Source organism: Triticum dicoccoides, chromosome 3B, assembly GCF_002162155.2.
Source record: "Triticum dicoccoides isolate Atlit2015 ecotype Zavitan chromosome 3B, WEW_v2.0, whole genome shotgun sequence".
NCBI lineage: Eukaryota > Viridiplantae > Streptophyta > Magnoliopsida > Poales > Poaceae > Triticum > Triticum dicoccoides.
In genome coordinates, this window is record NC_041385.1 from 492,147,650 (window position 1) to 492,162,126 (window position 14,477).

Here is a 14,477-nt window from a genome sequence, read left to right on the forward strand (position 1 = left end):
TCACAGTATCGTTTTGTCCCCCGTTATCGGCCAACCACTACCCTCCCCCGCCTGGATCATGCAGCACCGTCGCTCGCTTCATGTCTCTCCACCTCCCACACTGCCTCGTCCACGACCATTTTGCTCCCACACTGCATTGGCACCATTCGGAACCTCATCGTCAGCTCCTCACCACACCTACGTCCTTCCGTCGCGTCAAGAGCAGCTACACGCTCGAAGTATGCCACACTTGAACAACAACGTCCATTATTGTAATTTACTTCTATATTTGGGTCGTTTCCTCAATATATACATTTGCACAAATACCTCAACGTTTTCCAACCGTTAAATTATTATGCCAAAAGAATTCTAAAGATCACTCTACGTAGTCCCATGCTGATATGGATCATCATGGAATAACGGATCCTAAAATTTCCTTAAATGGAGAGGAAGCATTGCTACTTTTCCTATTGTTTAACTGGTATAGAGCAACCGTATGTCACAATTGTATACAGTACAAGGAAACAACGTGTTCACAATGTTGATTTTTTTGTTAATTGTATACAGGTACTTTGCACCAATATTTACATTTCCATGAAAGATAAATGTCCTCGTTCTCCTTCTCATAAGCTCAAAAACTGAGCCTTCTGATACAAAACCGGAGATAATCAGAACAAAGCAGCTGAGACCAAAATTGCTTCTCACCACAAGAAACCGGAGGAAACTTTCGGGTAGAGTTCTCTAGTGACGAGAGGTTGGCGTGAAATCTGGCTGGCTGATGCTCTAACAGTGAGACATGCATTATGCCCAATAAACAGTGTATGCCTCTTAGCTGGGTCTCCTTGCAAATGACATACAGCAGAGCCCCTAAGTGTAGCGTTTCTTGAACAGCGTATGCCTCTTAGCTGGGTCCTTCTTCTTGGCTCCCTTGCCCTTCCCGGTGCTAGATGAAAAGAGAAGAGTAAGCATTTAGCAAACAAACTACTACTTCCGTTCCATATTATTTGCACTCAACTGGATGTATCTAGCACTGAAATACATCATTGAGCGTCAACTAATATGGATCGGAGGTAGTACAATGGAATCCCAGCATAGAGGCGAAAGTGAAATGGAAGTGGAGAGAGGCAGCACTTGTACTCCATGTAGACCATTCCACCCGCTCCAGAAAATGCGCTCATTAATCCAGCAGAGCGCCGAGCTTTCAAAAGAGCCTTGCCATCAGAATCCTCTTCCAAGTGCTCAACACCAATCATGTCATCCCCTGCACTCAACACCTGTTTGACGTAGTGCAGACAGAAATTGCAGTCAGGTACAAACAGCAAGAAACTGACAAACAATGGGTATAAAGAACACTCACTTTGCCTAAAAGGTCAAGCTGTTCATCGAGCGTGTGAAAACTCAGGTTAGGTCCTTCTTCAGGTGGCGGCAAGCTAGTGATCACCTGGAAATATATATTTTTTATCACTAAACCCGAAGTGTCAAAGAGATTCCCAATATCTAGAGAAATGCTTGGGAATAAACCTTGAAACTATATCCCTGATCGATAAGGAATTGTTGCCTTTTTGTAGAATAATACATTTCCTGCATCAAAAAATATGTCATGATAAAGTTGATCCAAATTCCACAAGCATGGTTTGGAATAAAGCCAAATGAAAAACTAATGCAGTAAACATTAGTGAGACAAACCTGTGTGTCAGTTGATACAAGAGAATAGAAAAAGGCATTGTATTCCTCTTTTCCACCTGCCATCCTATCTTGATGCTTACCCTGCAGCCACAGTAGTTGAAACAGATTCAGTGGAAATGCCATAGAAAACATTGTATCACTAACTATTATAGATCACTTCTGCCCATCTGATTGGCCACATCACTGGCATAACTCACATCCGGACTACTGAAATCCCTTGCACGACCACCTCAAAAGCCAGAGTTGGAGTAATGATAATTTACTTACACTAAAAAAATCTAGAAATGAATTACCACATACAGTATTTTGAAAAGCAAGTTATATAGAAATAAAATTGTTTCCTTTTGCATAATCAATCTTGATTCAAGATTTTTGTTCTTCCTACCAACTCATTTTCAGTCTTTTTTTAATGGAAACTCACTTGCAGCATATACATCCAAATTATTGATGTATCCGAAACATAAAAAAATCCACGCTAAATTTTGAATATGGTCGGACCCTTCCCCTGACCCTGCGCAAGTGGGGAGCTACATGCACCGGGCTGCCCTTTTTTAAATTTTGAATATCAAGAGAAGTAACACAGCAAAATTGCAACTGTTTTGTCTATTACGCTGCATGCAGCAACCACAAGCTTCAATCTACATTACCTTTGCCCTGAGAATACGTCCCAACCGTTGAGCTTCTTGACGCCTGGAACCAGCATGAGATGATATTTGAATGATGACATTTGCCTCTGGGATATCAATGGAGTTATCACCCACCTACGCATTAATAGCAGAGATGGCGTTAAGATAACTTATGATGGCAGCTTCGAAACAAATAAACAGGATTGCAAAATTAATAATAAGTACACCTTTGAGAGGAAAACAGTGTTGACTTCTGGACTGTTCTTGAATTGGTACAAAATTCGTGTCCTCTCTGCATGGCTGCGAGATGCAAAGCCAAGATAAGTATACAACTTATGGTGCATAAATAGAATCGTCTAAGATGAGAGGTTACCTTGTGGCACCATAAATCATTGGTTTACGGAGCTTCATTGCGTATGCAGTTAGTGCAAATAAATTATCAGCAAATACAATGATCTTGTCCCCGCGTTGTTGCTCATGGAATCGAATTAGAAACTCACAAGCCCTGAACTTGTTTGGATTCATCACATAGAGTACCTGGTAGACAAGAGACAATATAATGCAAACATCAATATGAATGAACATATCTGAGGACTGCAAAGGGAGTTCAGAGACAAGCATGCCAATAAAATATTCATAAGTTTATATATGACTTAGGTCAAGAAGTGTATCAATCCAATTTTATCACATGCCCCCTAAGGGCGAAGAAGATACTTTCTTGTCAGGAATTTAGATGACATAACTTAACAAAAAGTCAACACGTTAACAAATCAAAGTAATCATCATTGCATAAAAGGAAAAAATCAAATAAGGTAGCACCGAAAGCAATAACGGAAGCTCGAACATGTGTGTTTTATCTTTCAGAAAGGTACCAAAGTTGAATAAAAACACTGCATGGACAGCTGAGAAACTTCAATGAAGATTCACCTGCTTCTTTTTTGAATTTTCCTTTTTCAAATACTCAGCAAAAAACTCTTTGGTCATGGGACACCATACTTCTGCACATTGCACGTTTGCAATAAATCCACCTTTCACTAAATCCAACCAATTTGCTTCATACAGCTTTGGTCCAATTAGAAAATTTAGATCTGTGATACGTTCATCCTCTCTCACAAGAGTAGCTGTAATTGTAAGAATTTTAGTAATTTAGAATAATTTGACAAGTGAGCAGTCAAAATCACACAAGACTATTATATGATGAAAACGGACCAGTAAGACCAAGCTTGCAGTGAGACTTTGTAATGCTGATGACCTTTCTGAACATATGAGCAGGGACAACGTGAACCTGCAAACACAAATAAGAAAATGGGCATGTACACTATTATGATCTTTCATGTGCTAATGAAATTTGCAAGCCTAACTTATCAAAGAGTGGAGATCTCACCTCATCCATAAGGAGCAAACCCCACTCCCTGCTCCGGATTTCTTCAATAATCTTCTCCGAGTCTTCGGATCGTTTGCCCCCAAATGCCACCATGTTATAGGTAGTCACAACAACACCAGCCATCCCTCGAAATTTCTCTTTGTTATCTGATGTAAATCGACTGATATGTTCATCTCTTATAGTTGACCAAAGCTTGAACTGGAATGCCCATTGATCAACAGACACAGCATTTGTGGCCAAGCATAGACAGCTCTTTTTAATACGACATGCTGCAGATACACCGACCAAGGATTTTCCCGCACCACAAGGTAGCACAATAATGCCTGACCTTGCTCTGCCTATAAAATGGTGTGAAAATTGTTCAGCAAAGGAGAAGAAGCACACACAGTACTCAGCAGATTCTTGAGTTCCAAAACTAACAATTAACAAATGATGCCAGGGAGTAGATTTTCTAGCTAACATTGAGAGCAGTGAGACTGCCCACTAAAATTCCTAGTTTCCTGTCTTACTTCTTAGTAACACAGGTGTCCCGAACTTTACTACTTCCCATTAGCTTAAAATACATCTCATTATTAAAATCAGATCAGATCAAGCAGGCCATGTGACATTGAGCAACTTATATATCTGTTCTCAAATCTGGTGGCCAATCAGCAAAAGTGTCATCTGGTAAGACCGGCATCGATATGCTTGATTTGAAGACCCAGTTAAGCTATCATGCCTAAACTTCTAAATGCCATTATAACCCTTGCACGAGGGAGATGGCGCCCAACTAGATCTCATAAGTCACAACCGCATAGTTACTTGCAGGATTGACTCGACACAATCGAGTCCAACCAAACCAACTACTAGAGATGAGAGCCTGATTCTAGCTCAAAGTCTCAATATAACTGCTAGGCTAAGGATAGCAAACTATGAACGAGTATTGCATGCATCTGTAAAGGTATAATGACAAGCCGTTTACTGAGTTTAATATGCAGTTATTCCCGTATATTGCATCATGAACTTACCATTCCCAAACATCTTACTGAGGCTCTTTTCTTGATATGGCCTTGGCCGTGCTTGAGGTTTTAATTCCATATCCAAATCTGGGTTTACCTGCAGTAAAATTATATGTCAATCTCAATTCTAAATCTTGTAGTGAATGCTTCATCATATGTCACACTAGAAAGCAACTGCAAAGCTAAAAAATTGTAAATTGCCTGTTCCCGTGACAAGTAAAATGGGCCGAGAATACTATGGATCCCAAATCTCGACAGGAAATAGCAAAGAACATTGTCTACATGGTTTGTTCAGCTAGAGATAACACTCGATAGATGGACATATAAAACGCCTGTTTAATCCATGGATTTAAACAATTGGGGTTTTATGAATTATGAGAATATTCTTAATGTACCAAAAGATCATGACTGAATGGAAGGGCTTAAGTTTATTTCACATGGTACGTGTTCTACTCTGTTGTGTTCAGCCTTAAACTTGCAGATGCCAAAGAGCTCCCTGTATCAACTTTAAATCATTTCATGGTTTTAACTTTCAGTTGTATATGATGGGATCAAATAACAACATGCACCAGTTGGCAGTTGCTGCCCAATCATCAATAAAGTGAGGGTTTGGGTCAACAGCTTAACTAAATGTTAAGGAACAACAAATTATGAGATGTATCAATATAAACTTAACACTTTTGATTTATACATGCATATTTTAATCGGTTATGTCAGTACGACACATTACATACTACAATGTTCTGAGACGATATTGTGCAATACCTAAGCTCTGTTATTACTTCACATTTGTTCTTTCTTACGATGTCTGCATTTAATGTAGCAAATGACTAGCTAAGAGCTAACTAATTCAACTGGTAGGCCCTACTTGTATACAAAGGTAGTTGTTTCAAACTCAATGAACCACAAGGTAAGATTGCTTCCAGCACAAGGCCATTTTGGGCCGGTTCGTTTCAACATGACCATCTCACATCAAAACTGGCCAGCTCAATCTGGTTTTATGTTAACACGGTTTAAATGCCTGAAAAAATCTCAGTCCAGCTGATGCATCAAGGATCAAAGCATAGTTTTTCTTGGTCAAACCACCATACTAGATCTGATAATATAGTTGTTTCTTCATGTGGAAAGTACTTACTGTGTCATTTCTAAAATCATACTCCTCTAGCATGGGAAAGTTCAGTGCATTTGGTAAGCACCGTTGCTTTACGTTCTCAACCTGAACATGAAGGATCAAAGTATTAAACACCAGTCTCTACAACTGAAGCTACCAAAGCTTCTGCTTAAAGAGACACAATACCTGATTGGAATCAATTTCGAAAGAATGCGTTTCCTTGTCTTCAGTTGCAGCTGCCAGCTCCATTCCATCTAACAAATCATGTCCACTAGCTATTTCCCCAGCTGTTTTGCTAACAGCGAATGAAGAAGATGCTCCTAGACAGTCCTGAAGGGACATAAATGGATTCGGATAATGAGGCATAGCAAACAACTAGTTCAAAATGGCCAGTATGAAGACCTATACCAGCAGTTGAAAAAAATAATGGAGGTGATATTTATTCCAGTCAAATGAAATAATTATTAGGGAAGGAGATAATGCACATGGATGGTATGGATAAGCACCTCCATATGATACAAAGTTCTGTTCTAACAGACACTAACTGCGTTTCCACGCAAATTGTATGAAAGTGACGAGAACAAAAGATTAACCTCGGGAGCTTTTCGTGCTTTCAAAATTACGTCGTCGTTCAGGAGGGTCTTCAAAACCTGGACACAAGCATCACAGCTCAAATAATAAATAAGTAAATAACGAGTGACAGAGTAATCCAAATTATTTAGTTGCAGGAAGAATGATACAACCTCAGGGAACGGCGACTCCACAAAATATTGATTCTTCTTCAGAACAAGCTTCACTTTGCCATAATTCGCAGTTGACCCATGGATGAAATCAATTATCTCATGAGGTAACTTAGTCTTGGAGAGCTTACTCAAGACACTAATGATAGTGGTTGTCTCGAGTCCAACTGAGACCGCGGCATACAATGAGTGTGGCGTTAGATTGTATTCATGCATAGATTCTGGCCTGCACCACCAAAGTGAGATTTAAGTTTCAAATATCCCACACGTTTTGTATGCATATGTTCCAGACATTAACCTGAGTAGAGTTTGGATGTTTAGGGGGGAAAGTTGACCAATTTGACTACATCTTCCACTATGAAGTACCGGCATCCTTTTAGGTCAGGTTCAATTGCATTTTAACTTAAATCCACTGCTGTTCCGTGCACTAAGCAACACTCAGGAAGTAATAGTCTATTATCTCTTTAACACAGCATGCACGACCCAATCATCCCGACTCCAGACCCAATCCTATAATTGTTTCCAAGGCAACTAGGACAAGCATTATAGTTCTTTTCTTTTAACTCATACTCAACATGTTAACATGGTGCACCTTATGCAAGTCGAGTTATTCTCCTTTCCAGATAACCATGTGGGGCACTAAATCCCTTGAAATGATACTACCGCAAGAAATTCATGGTTAATTACATTAAGTGGCATTAGTTTCCCAAACCGAGTCTTCTCCAACACTAGCCTACATAACCATTAAATTCACAAGGCAGTAGCAAGATCCCCCAAAAGCAGGTCCCATTGAAGAATCCTTTTGAATCAGACCAAATGAATGATGCAGTGCCGCACCAGACCTATACACTGCATATAACCTTACTACTAAGCATGGCAAAATTAAGGCTAACTCGGCCTACCAGAACATGACCTTCCTACTACCACTCCATGCTAACTTTCTGGGAAACTGGTAAAAGTTGGGTAAGGTTCCACTCGTTGGATACAACCATGGCTAGTCCAAAACAAGATATGCGGTTGGCTGGGATTTGAGGTAGGGGTGATTGAATGTACCTGCATACAGGTTCGGCGATGGCGATGAGGAAATCGTAGGCCTGCTTGTAAAGAGGCGAGAAGGTCTCGAGGAAGATGCGGCCGTCTGCGCACGCCCACAGCGGCCGGTTCACGTGATCCGGTTTGAGCTCCAGCTTGGTGAAGTCCCTCTTCTTCACCTCGTTATCCCCTGGAGCGAATCAAAGTTCCACCCCCGAAATCCCCAATCAATTAAACGGCAGGAATCACACCGATTCGCGAAAGATGGGTGGATTTGGGGGGGAATCATGCGCGTGGTACCGTCGCGGGCATCGTCGTCGAAGTCGTCGGCGTAGTTCATCTCGGCGGTCTCGTCCACCAGAGCCGCCTTCGATGGCGCCGAGGACTTGTACCGCTTCGGCGCACGGGCGCGGTCGCCTGCAGGGGATAGAGGGGAAGGGTATCACGGAGAGTGAGATAGAGGAGGATACTGGTGGGATTTAGGGTTGCCGCCTCACCATCGCCGCCGGCCATGGCTGGGAGCGAGGAGGCGGTAGAGGTCGGTGCACGGACGAATCGAGTCGAGTCGAGGAAGACGGAGAAAGTCGGGGACGGGTACACACCTACGGGATGTGCTATGGGGGCTTGGACAAATATAAGAGACGTTGTGGGCCTGGCCCAAGCTTTGGTTGCATCTGGAAAGGCTCTGATCAAGTTAGTAGCCCAAGCAAAACCGACATACGTTTCCCCCCAAAAAAAAAAGCAATACCGACATACGGAATTCCCTATTTGACGCATTTTGCGTCAAACTGTCGGGGCACCGCACACCCTTCGCCCGTATTTGGGCCGGCCTTTTTTTTCCTGTTTCTTGTTTCGACCGACCACGTCTGTTTCCTCGTTCCCCTTTCTTCCTCGTGCGACTGCTTTGTCTCGATTCCTTCTCTGCTTCGTCCTCTCGATTCCTCTTCCTTCCTCTCGATTCTTCGCCGTGGTCTTGATTCCTTCCTCCTTCGTGCATCTCGGGGCGCTAGGTGCTCTGGTTCTTCATCTTCTCTCCCCTTCCTGCAAATCTCTGGGATGGAAGTTAGGGTTAGCTGATTTGTTCTCTGTTGTTGGTAGACGGTGTTTTGGCAACCAAATTCTGAGGAATAACACTTCAATTTTGTGATAATTGGTCGAGGTTCGTCAGATCTGGTGTTCCCCGTTTGGTTTTTATTCCAAATTCCTAGGTTCCTCAACTGTATTCAACTTTCTTTTTCTGTTTGTGTTTGCAGGTTCGGTTGAGATCTAACATATCATAGTTCTTCTACAGATTTGTAGGTAAATCATTACAGCAAGTACTTGTCAACTATTTTCTATTCTGGTGCTTGACAATTTTGTTCCTAACCCTTTTTGTGAATATGTTTTAAGATGTTGTCGATACTTCTACAGAAGTGAACGAGCATGTCCCTTCAATTGTGTAGATGCTCTGAATTTTCCATGTATATACTTATGGACCGGCAATAGTTGTGAAGATACTGCTGTAGTTTTCTTCTAGCTACTACTGTAAATGAATCTCGCTTAGTTTTTCTGGTAAATGCTCATAGATATAGGAGGTGTTCTTCTCTTGAAAATCTTAAGTAACCTAGTGTTCATTTCAACATTATTTCGTTTCCATGCAAATCATATCATTTTCTAGTTCATAAATAGTCATTACCACTTTTAATATGATTATCTTCATGATACATTCTACTCTGGTTTTGAATGTTCAGTTAATTAATTTGAATCACCTCCTAGTTTGTTTGGTAGCTTAATTAGCATCCACCTTTCTAATCAGCAAGTTTTGTGATGTTAATTTAACTACGTGTGTACACTGTTTAGCTAACAGTAACTACTTGCTTCCCTAGAAAAAACACCAGCTAGTTGGTTGATCTGATTTGCCTGCATTATTACTGTACTGAATTCTTCATAGACCTTGTTACATTTGATACAAATTATTTCTGCACTTAGTCGAGTATTTTTTCCTGTTCAACGATTTTAGGAAATCATTCCTCAATCTCGGTAGATTGTTTTCAGAAAGGAAAGGAGTAGTGACAAGTAGTTGATTACATTGATGTGTACTTCCATTTTTGTCTCATCAATGTATACGTCAGAAAGCATTCAGTTGTATAGTTCATATAACAGAATTTATACCTTGTGGGCATGTGCTCTAAATGATTGCATTTCCGCTTTTCTTGTTGTTTTCATGTGTATCTCACACCACAATATTGCATCAGAAATAGAGAAGTTGTTTTGAACCATATATTCATGATGTTCCTGTTTTGTTTGCTGTCTTCGGGTACTATATTCGAATCACTATCTATTTTATCACGAATAGATTGTTGATTCAGCTTCTAATATTAATTTCGTGCAAAACTGAATTAAGCATGAATATAACATTTTTCAATCCAAGTTTTTCTAAAAAAATTGAAAAAAATCTAAATCCTATAGCAAAACTACAGTCACATAAACTAATTTCATTTCAAAAACAAAGCTCTGGTCCATGAGCAAAATAACAAAACTAGCACATTAACCCAGTAGTAGAAGATGAAACTTTCAAGAAGTGGCGATTATTTTTTTACTACTTCTTGGTATTCTTTTTGAAGGGGAGCCTTGGCGCAGTGGTAAAGCTGCTGCCTTGTGACCATGAGGTCACGGGTTCAAGTCCTGGAAACAGCCTCTTACAGTAATGTAGGGAAAAGCTGCGTACAATAGACCCAAAGTGGTCGGACCCTTCCCCAGACCCTGCGCAAGCGGGAGCTACATGCACTGGGGCTGCCATTGGTATTCTTTTTGCTCCCCTGTTTTTTAGTTTTCTTTTTGCTACTTCTTGGTATTCTTTTTGCTACTTCTTGTTTTTCTTTTTTCCTTTGTTTTCTAGTTTTCCTTTTTGTTTTTTCTTCTTCTTTTCATTTTTAGTTATTTCTGTTTCTTTTTTCTTTTTTCGATTTTTCTGTTTGTTTTCTTTCTTTGTTTTTTCTTTTTCCTTTTTTCCCTCTCTTTTTATCAAAAGAATTTCAAATATTCAAATTTTGTTCGTGTTTCCATAAAATGTTCACGTTTCAAAAAATGTTCTCAAGATTCAAAAATTGTTATCGTTACACAAAAAGTTGAAAAGTTTCGAAATGCAAAAAATGTAAAGAATTTCAATTTTTTGTTCCCGTTTTTATAAAATGTTCGCGCTTCCAGATTTGTTCGGGATTTTCAAAATTGTTCTCCATTTCAAAATTTGTTCTGAAGATTAAAAAAATGTTCACGCTTTAAAAAATTGTTCGCGCTTCCAAATTTGTTCGGGATTTTTCAAAATTGTTCTCCATTTCAAAATTTGTTCTGAAGATTAAAAAAATGTTCACGCTTTAAAAAATTGTTCGCGCTTCCAAATTTGTTCGGGATTTTTCAAAATTGTTCTCCGTTTCAAAATTAGTTCTCAAGATTAAAAAATGTTTGTGCTTTAAAAAATTGTGCGTGCTCCCAAATCTGTTCTCCGTTTCAAAATTTGTTCTCAAGATTCAAAAAATGTTCGTGCTTCCAAATTTGTTCTTCGTTTCAAAATTTGTTCTCAAGATTCAAAAAATGTTCGTGCTTCAAAATTTGTTCTCCATTTCAAAATTTGTTCCCAAGATTCAAAATATGTTCATGCTTTAAAAAATTGTTTACAAATTCCAAAAAATGTTTGGGGAATTCAAAAATTGTTCATGTTTTCAAAAATGTTCTTGGTTTCAACATTTTATTTGCAAATTCAACAAATGTCATGTTTCAAAAAAAAATCGCATTTTAAAAAATGTTCTGTTTAAACATTTTTGTTCTGAACTGAAAAAATGTTCCTGTTTCCATTTTTGTTCAAAAATTTAAAACTGTTCGTGGTCTCAGAAAATGTTCCGAAAATTCAAAAAATGTTTGTGTTTTTCATAATTTCTGTTGTATTTCTTGAAAAATTGTTCGCATTTTAGAAAACTGTTCAGGATTTGCAAAATTTGTGCATGTTTCTTTTTTTAATCGAAATTACAAAAAATATTTACTGCATCAAAAAATGTTGGAACATATAACAATTGTGATATTTTAAAACTGTTCATTGTGCCTTTTATGATTCATTAGCAACTTATTTCTTCTACTTCTCAAGAAATAGTTAGAAAGTTTTTTAAGTTAATCAGAAATTGCAACACTGTTTCTTTTTTCAGGTACGACTCAGGAATTTTCCTTCTTCAGTATCTTAGCAAGTACAAAGGTCTCGGAATGGAAGGTTTCTCCAATGTAAGTAGTTACCAATTCATTCATTGAGAGCACTTGTTTTCCTTATTTAGCTTTCTTCGAAATATATCATTTTTTCTAAGCTGCTACTCAATTGTTTTACATTCTGAAGGATGATTTACAAGCTGTACGAGAGAAATTCCTTTTTGAGATCATAACTTGCAAGGACAATGAAATTCAGCTTCCATTCGTAACTTCTTTCCTACAGAGACATGTTAGTTTTCTATTTCTTTTTATTGCCACAATCCTTGGCCTCCTCCTCATCACATCTCTATTTCAACAGGGTTTTCGCATTTTCAAGTGAAGCATTCAACATGATTTCTGCATTTGAACAAAGCTTTTAGGTAAGTTCATGATCTCTAGTTTCCCCCTGAAGAATCCTAATGAACTTTTTCTCTAATCCCAACTAACATTTTTCCTTTCTTATTCTGCAGGTATTGATTGCCATTCGTTACTGTCAAGTATAATGGAATTTGCACTACAAGAAGTTCTCCTGAATTTGCACTGAAAGGAAAAAAAACATGGCGAAAATGCTTCATCCTAGGAAAAAACCATTTGTTTTTGTTTCCTAGCACAGTTTAGGTAACTTCATACACACGTTGTCGGTACATTTTTTTCATTCTTCCAACTAACATATTTCCCATTTTATTCTCAGCGGCCGCAATGCCAGAATTTTTCCCAACTCAAAGGAAGAGTACTATGACGAAACTGTTCTGCTGTTTCTTTATCATGGTTCCCCAGTGATACTGTCTTGTATTATTTTCACTTGTAAAGAAGGTTTAAATCCCCCCGCAAAAAAAAGGTTTAAATCTGCAGAATAAGTTTGTAAAGGAAGCAGTTCCACGACCAGTAGAAACAGCGAGGAACAACAGATAATTGCCCTCTTCTAGTGTTTTATGAATACAAGGAAAATTTCACCATTCTTCTACTTTTTCCCAACTGAAGGGAAATGAAGAAATTGTTGTCTTAATGGTACTGTTCTCTGTTTTTATCTTGGTTCCCAAATGGTAATTTCTTGCATTAATTCCAGCTGCATCGAAGATTTAAATCTCCTGAATAAGTTAGTAAAGGAATTCAAAGCTTTATATACTTGTTTCCATACAGTTTTTTTGCACGTGTTTTTGATGCTCCTCCAGCTTTGGAACTCTCCTAAAACTGTTTTTACAACTGTTGTTTGAAACAGGAGAAACATCTGAAATAGTTATCAATGAAGTTTCAAAAGAACTGAAATAGTTATTACAATGAAATTTCGAAAACAGCAGAAACAACTTAAACATCTGAAACAGAGACAGCAGAAACTGAATGCGAGAACCAGTGAAACGCGCGCCAGAAACAGAGAAACGCGCGCCAAACAGTTGAAACGCGGGACCAAGGCCTAGAAAGCCCGCAAGCCACCCCCCTGTGCGAAAGCGCAACAAGTTGACGCAGAATGCGTTCGATAGGAGCTCCCCCGACATACTTCTGGGAAAACGTATGTCGGTATTGCATGGGCCTGCCCCAGCAATGTTTCGCTGGCTACCCCACTCTCGCTCGCTAGCGGCCACTCGATTGCTGACTCCCGCTTGATGGCTGACTCGATCATTTGTTTTTTTTCTCCTCTCAAAAAATTGCTGCAGTACATACTGATTTGCATAAAAAAGCCACCGATTTCCTACAGTATGCACTGTTCTTCTTAGAAAAAAGCGGTTGGTCGTTGTTGACTGTTGACTTTTACAAAAGGGCTCACAAAAATTCATAAAAAATCAGCAAAAAAAAGTTCATCGAATTAGAAAAAAAAATATCATCGCAATTGAAAATGTTCATCTAATTTGAAAAAAATTTCTACGAATTTGGAAAAAAAAGTTCAGCAACTTTGAAAACGTTCATGAATTTGAAATAAAATGCATCTAATTTTAAAAAAGTTCATCAAATCTAGCAAAAATCATCAAATTTTTAAAAAAGTTCACCAATTTAGGAAAAAAATTCATGCATTTTGAGAAAATAAAAAAGAAAAGAAAGGGAAATGAAAAATAAAGAAAGAAAAGAAATATAGTAGAAAAAAGGAAGGAAAACAAATAAAAGGGGTCCAGAGAAAACCAGATCAAAAAGAAGAAAAAAGAAACCGACTGGGAACCTGGGCTTCGGGCGAACTGAAGAATAAAACGAAGAAACACAGTAAATAGGCACAAAGCGCTAGCTATCCATCTAGTTACCAGCGATGTCCCTGCTATAACAGGTCTGGAGTTCGAATTCGGCTGCACCCATTTTTGGAAAATTAACAGAAAAGGTAAAAGGGTCAGCTCTTACAACATCGATGAGAGATGGGGGGGGGGGTGCGCCCATTTGCGCGGGTGCCTGTAGCTGGCGCAAGGGGCGCTGCATAGGAAACACCCTTCTTGCTCCCAAAGGGTTTATGCAGAACTATTGAATCTATGCTAGAAAATTCTTTTAGGGAAGTATAAGGAGTTGATCCCTAAAAATAGAGAAGGATTTGACGTAGGAGCCAGGAGGGAGCAGGGAAGGGAGGGAGAATAAGAAAGGAAGAAGGTGATTGAAAGGATCGATATGGTTGACTAGAGGGGGGGTGAATAGGCAACTAACAATTTTTAGGTTTTCTTTAACAAATTAAACTTAGCATCAATATAGGTTGTCTAGATGTGCAACTAGGTGAGCAACCTATATGATGCAACAACAACA

General features: G+C 39.0%; 1 protein-coding gene and 1 long non-coding RNA gene across 3 annotated transcripts; one reads left to right on the forward strand and one right to left on the reverse strand.

Annotated features, from left to right (window-relative positions):
• Positions 1 to 463: 463 nt before the first annotated feature.
• LOC119276705 (general transcription and DNA repair factor IIH helicase subunit XPB1-like) lies at positions 464 to 8,153 on the reverse strand. The gene is made up of 19 exons (XM_037557836.1): positions 8,054 to 8,153; positions 7,857 to 7,973; positions 7,578 to 7,746; positions 6,528 to 6,750; positions 6,378 to 6,434; positions 5,971 to 6,114; positions 5,809 to 5,889; positions 4,683 to 4,770; positions 3,676 to 4,013; positions 3,501 to 3,576; positions 3,219 to 3,412; positions 2,665 to 2,828; positions 2,519 to 2,591; positions 2,313 to 2,426; positions 1,666 to 1,746; positions 1,501 to 1,560; positions 1,337 to 1,420; positions 1,111 to 1,253; positions 464 to 922 (listed from the first exon to the last, which is right to left on the reverse strand). The coding sequence occupies exons 1-19, from the start codon at positions 8,067 to 8,069 to the stop codon at positions 847 to 849; spliced, it is 2,298 nt and encodes a 765-aa protein (XP_037413733.1). The 5' UTR covers positions 8,070 to 8,153; the 3' UTR covers positions 464 to 846.
• Positions 8,154 to 8,387: 234 nt separating this feature from the next.
• LOC119276706 lies at positions 8,388 to 12,761 on the forward strand. Of its 2 annotated transcripts, XR_005136760.1 has the most exons (8): positions 8,388 to 8,566; positions 8,655 to 8,715; positions 8,810 to 8,855; positions 11,732 to 11,804; positions 11,914 to 12,015; positions 12,085 to 12,145; positions 12,236 to 12,383; positions 12,457 to 12,761. It is a non-coding gene; the product is annotated as an uncharacterized LOC119276706 (long non-coding RNA). The 2 variants fall into 2 exon arrangements; XR_005136759.1 differs by having other exon boundaries at positions 8,388 to 8,715.
• Positions 12,762 to 14,477: the final 1,716 nt, after the last annotated feature.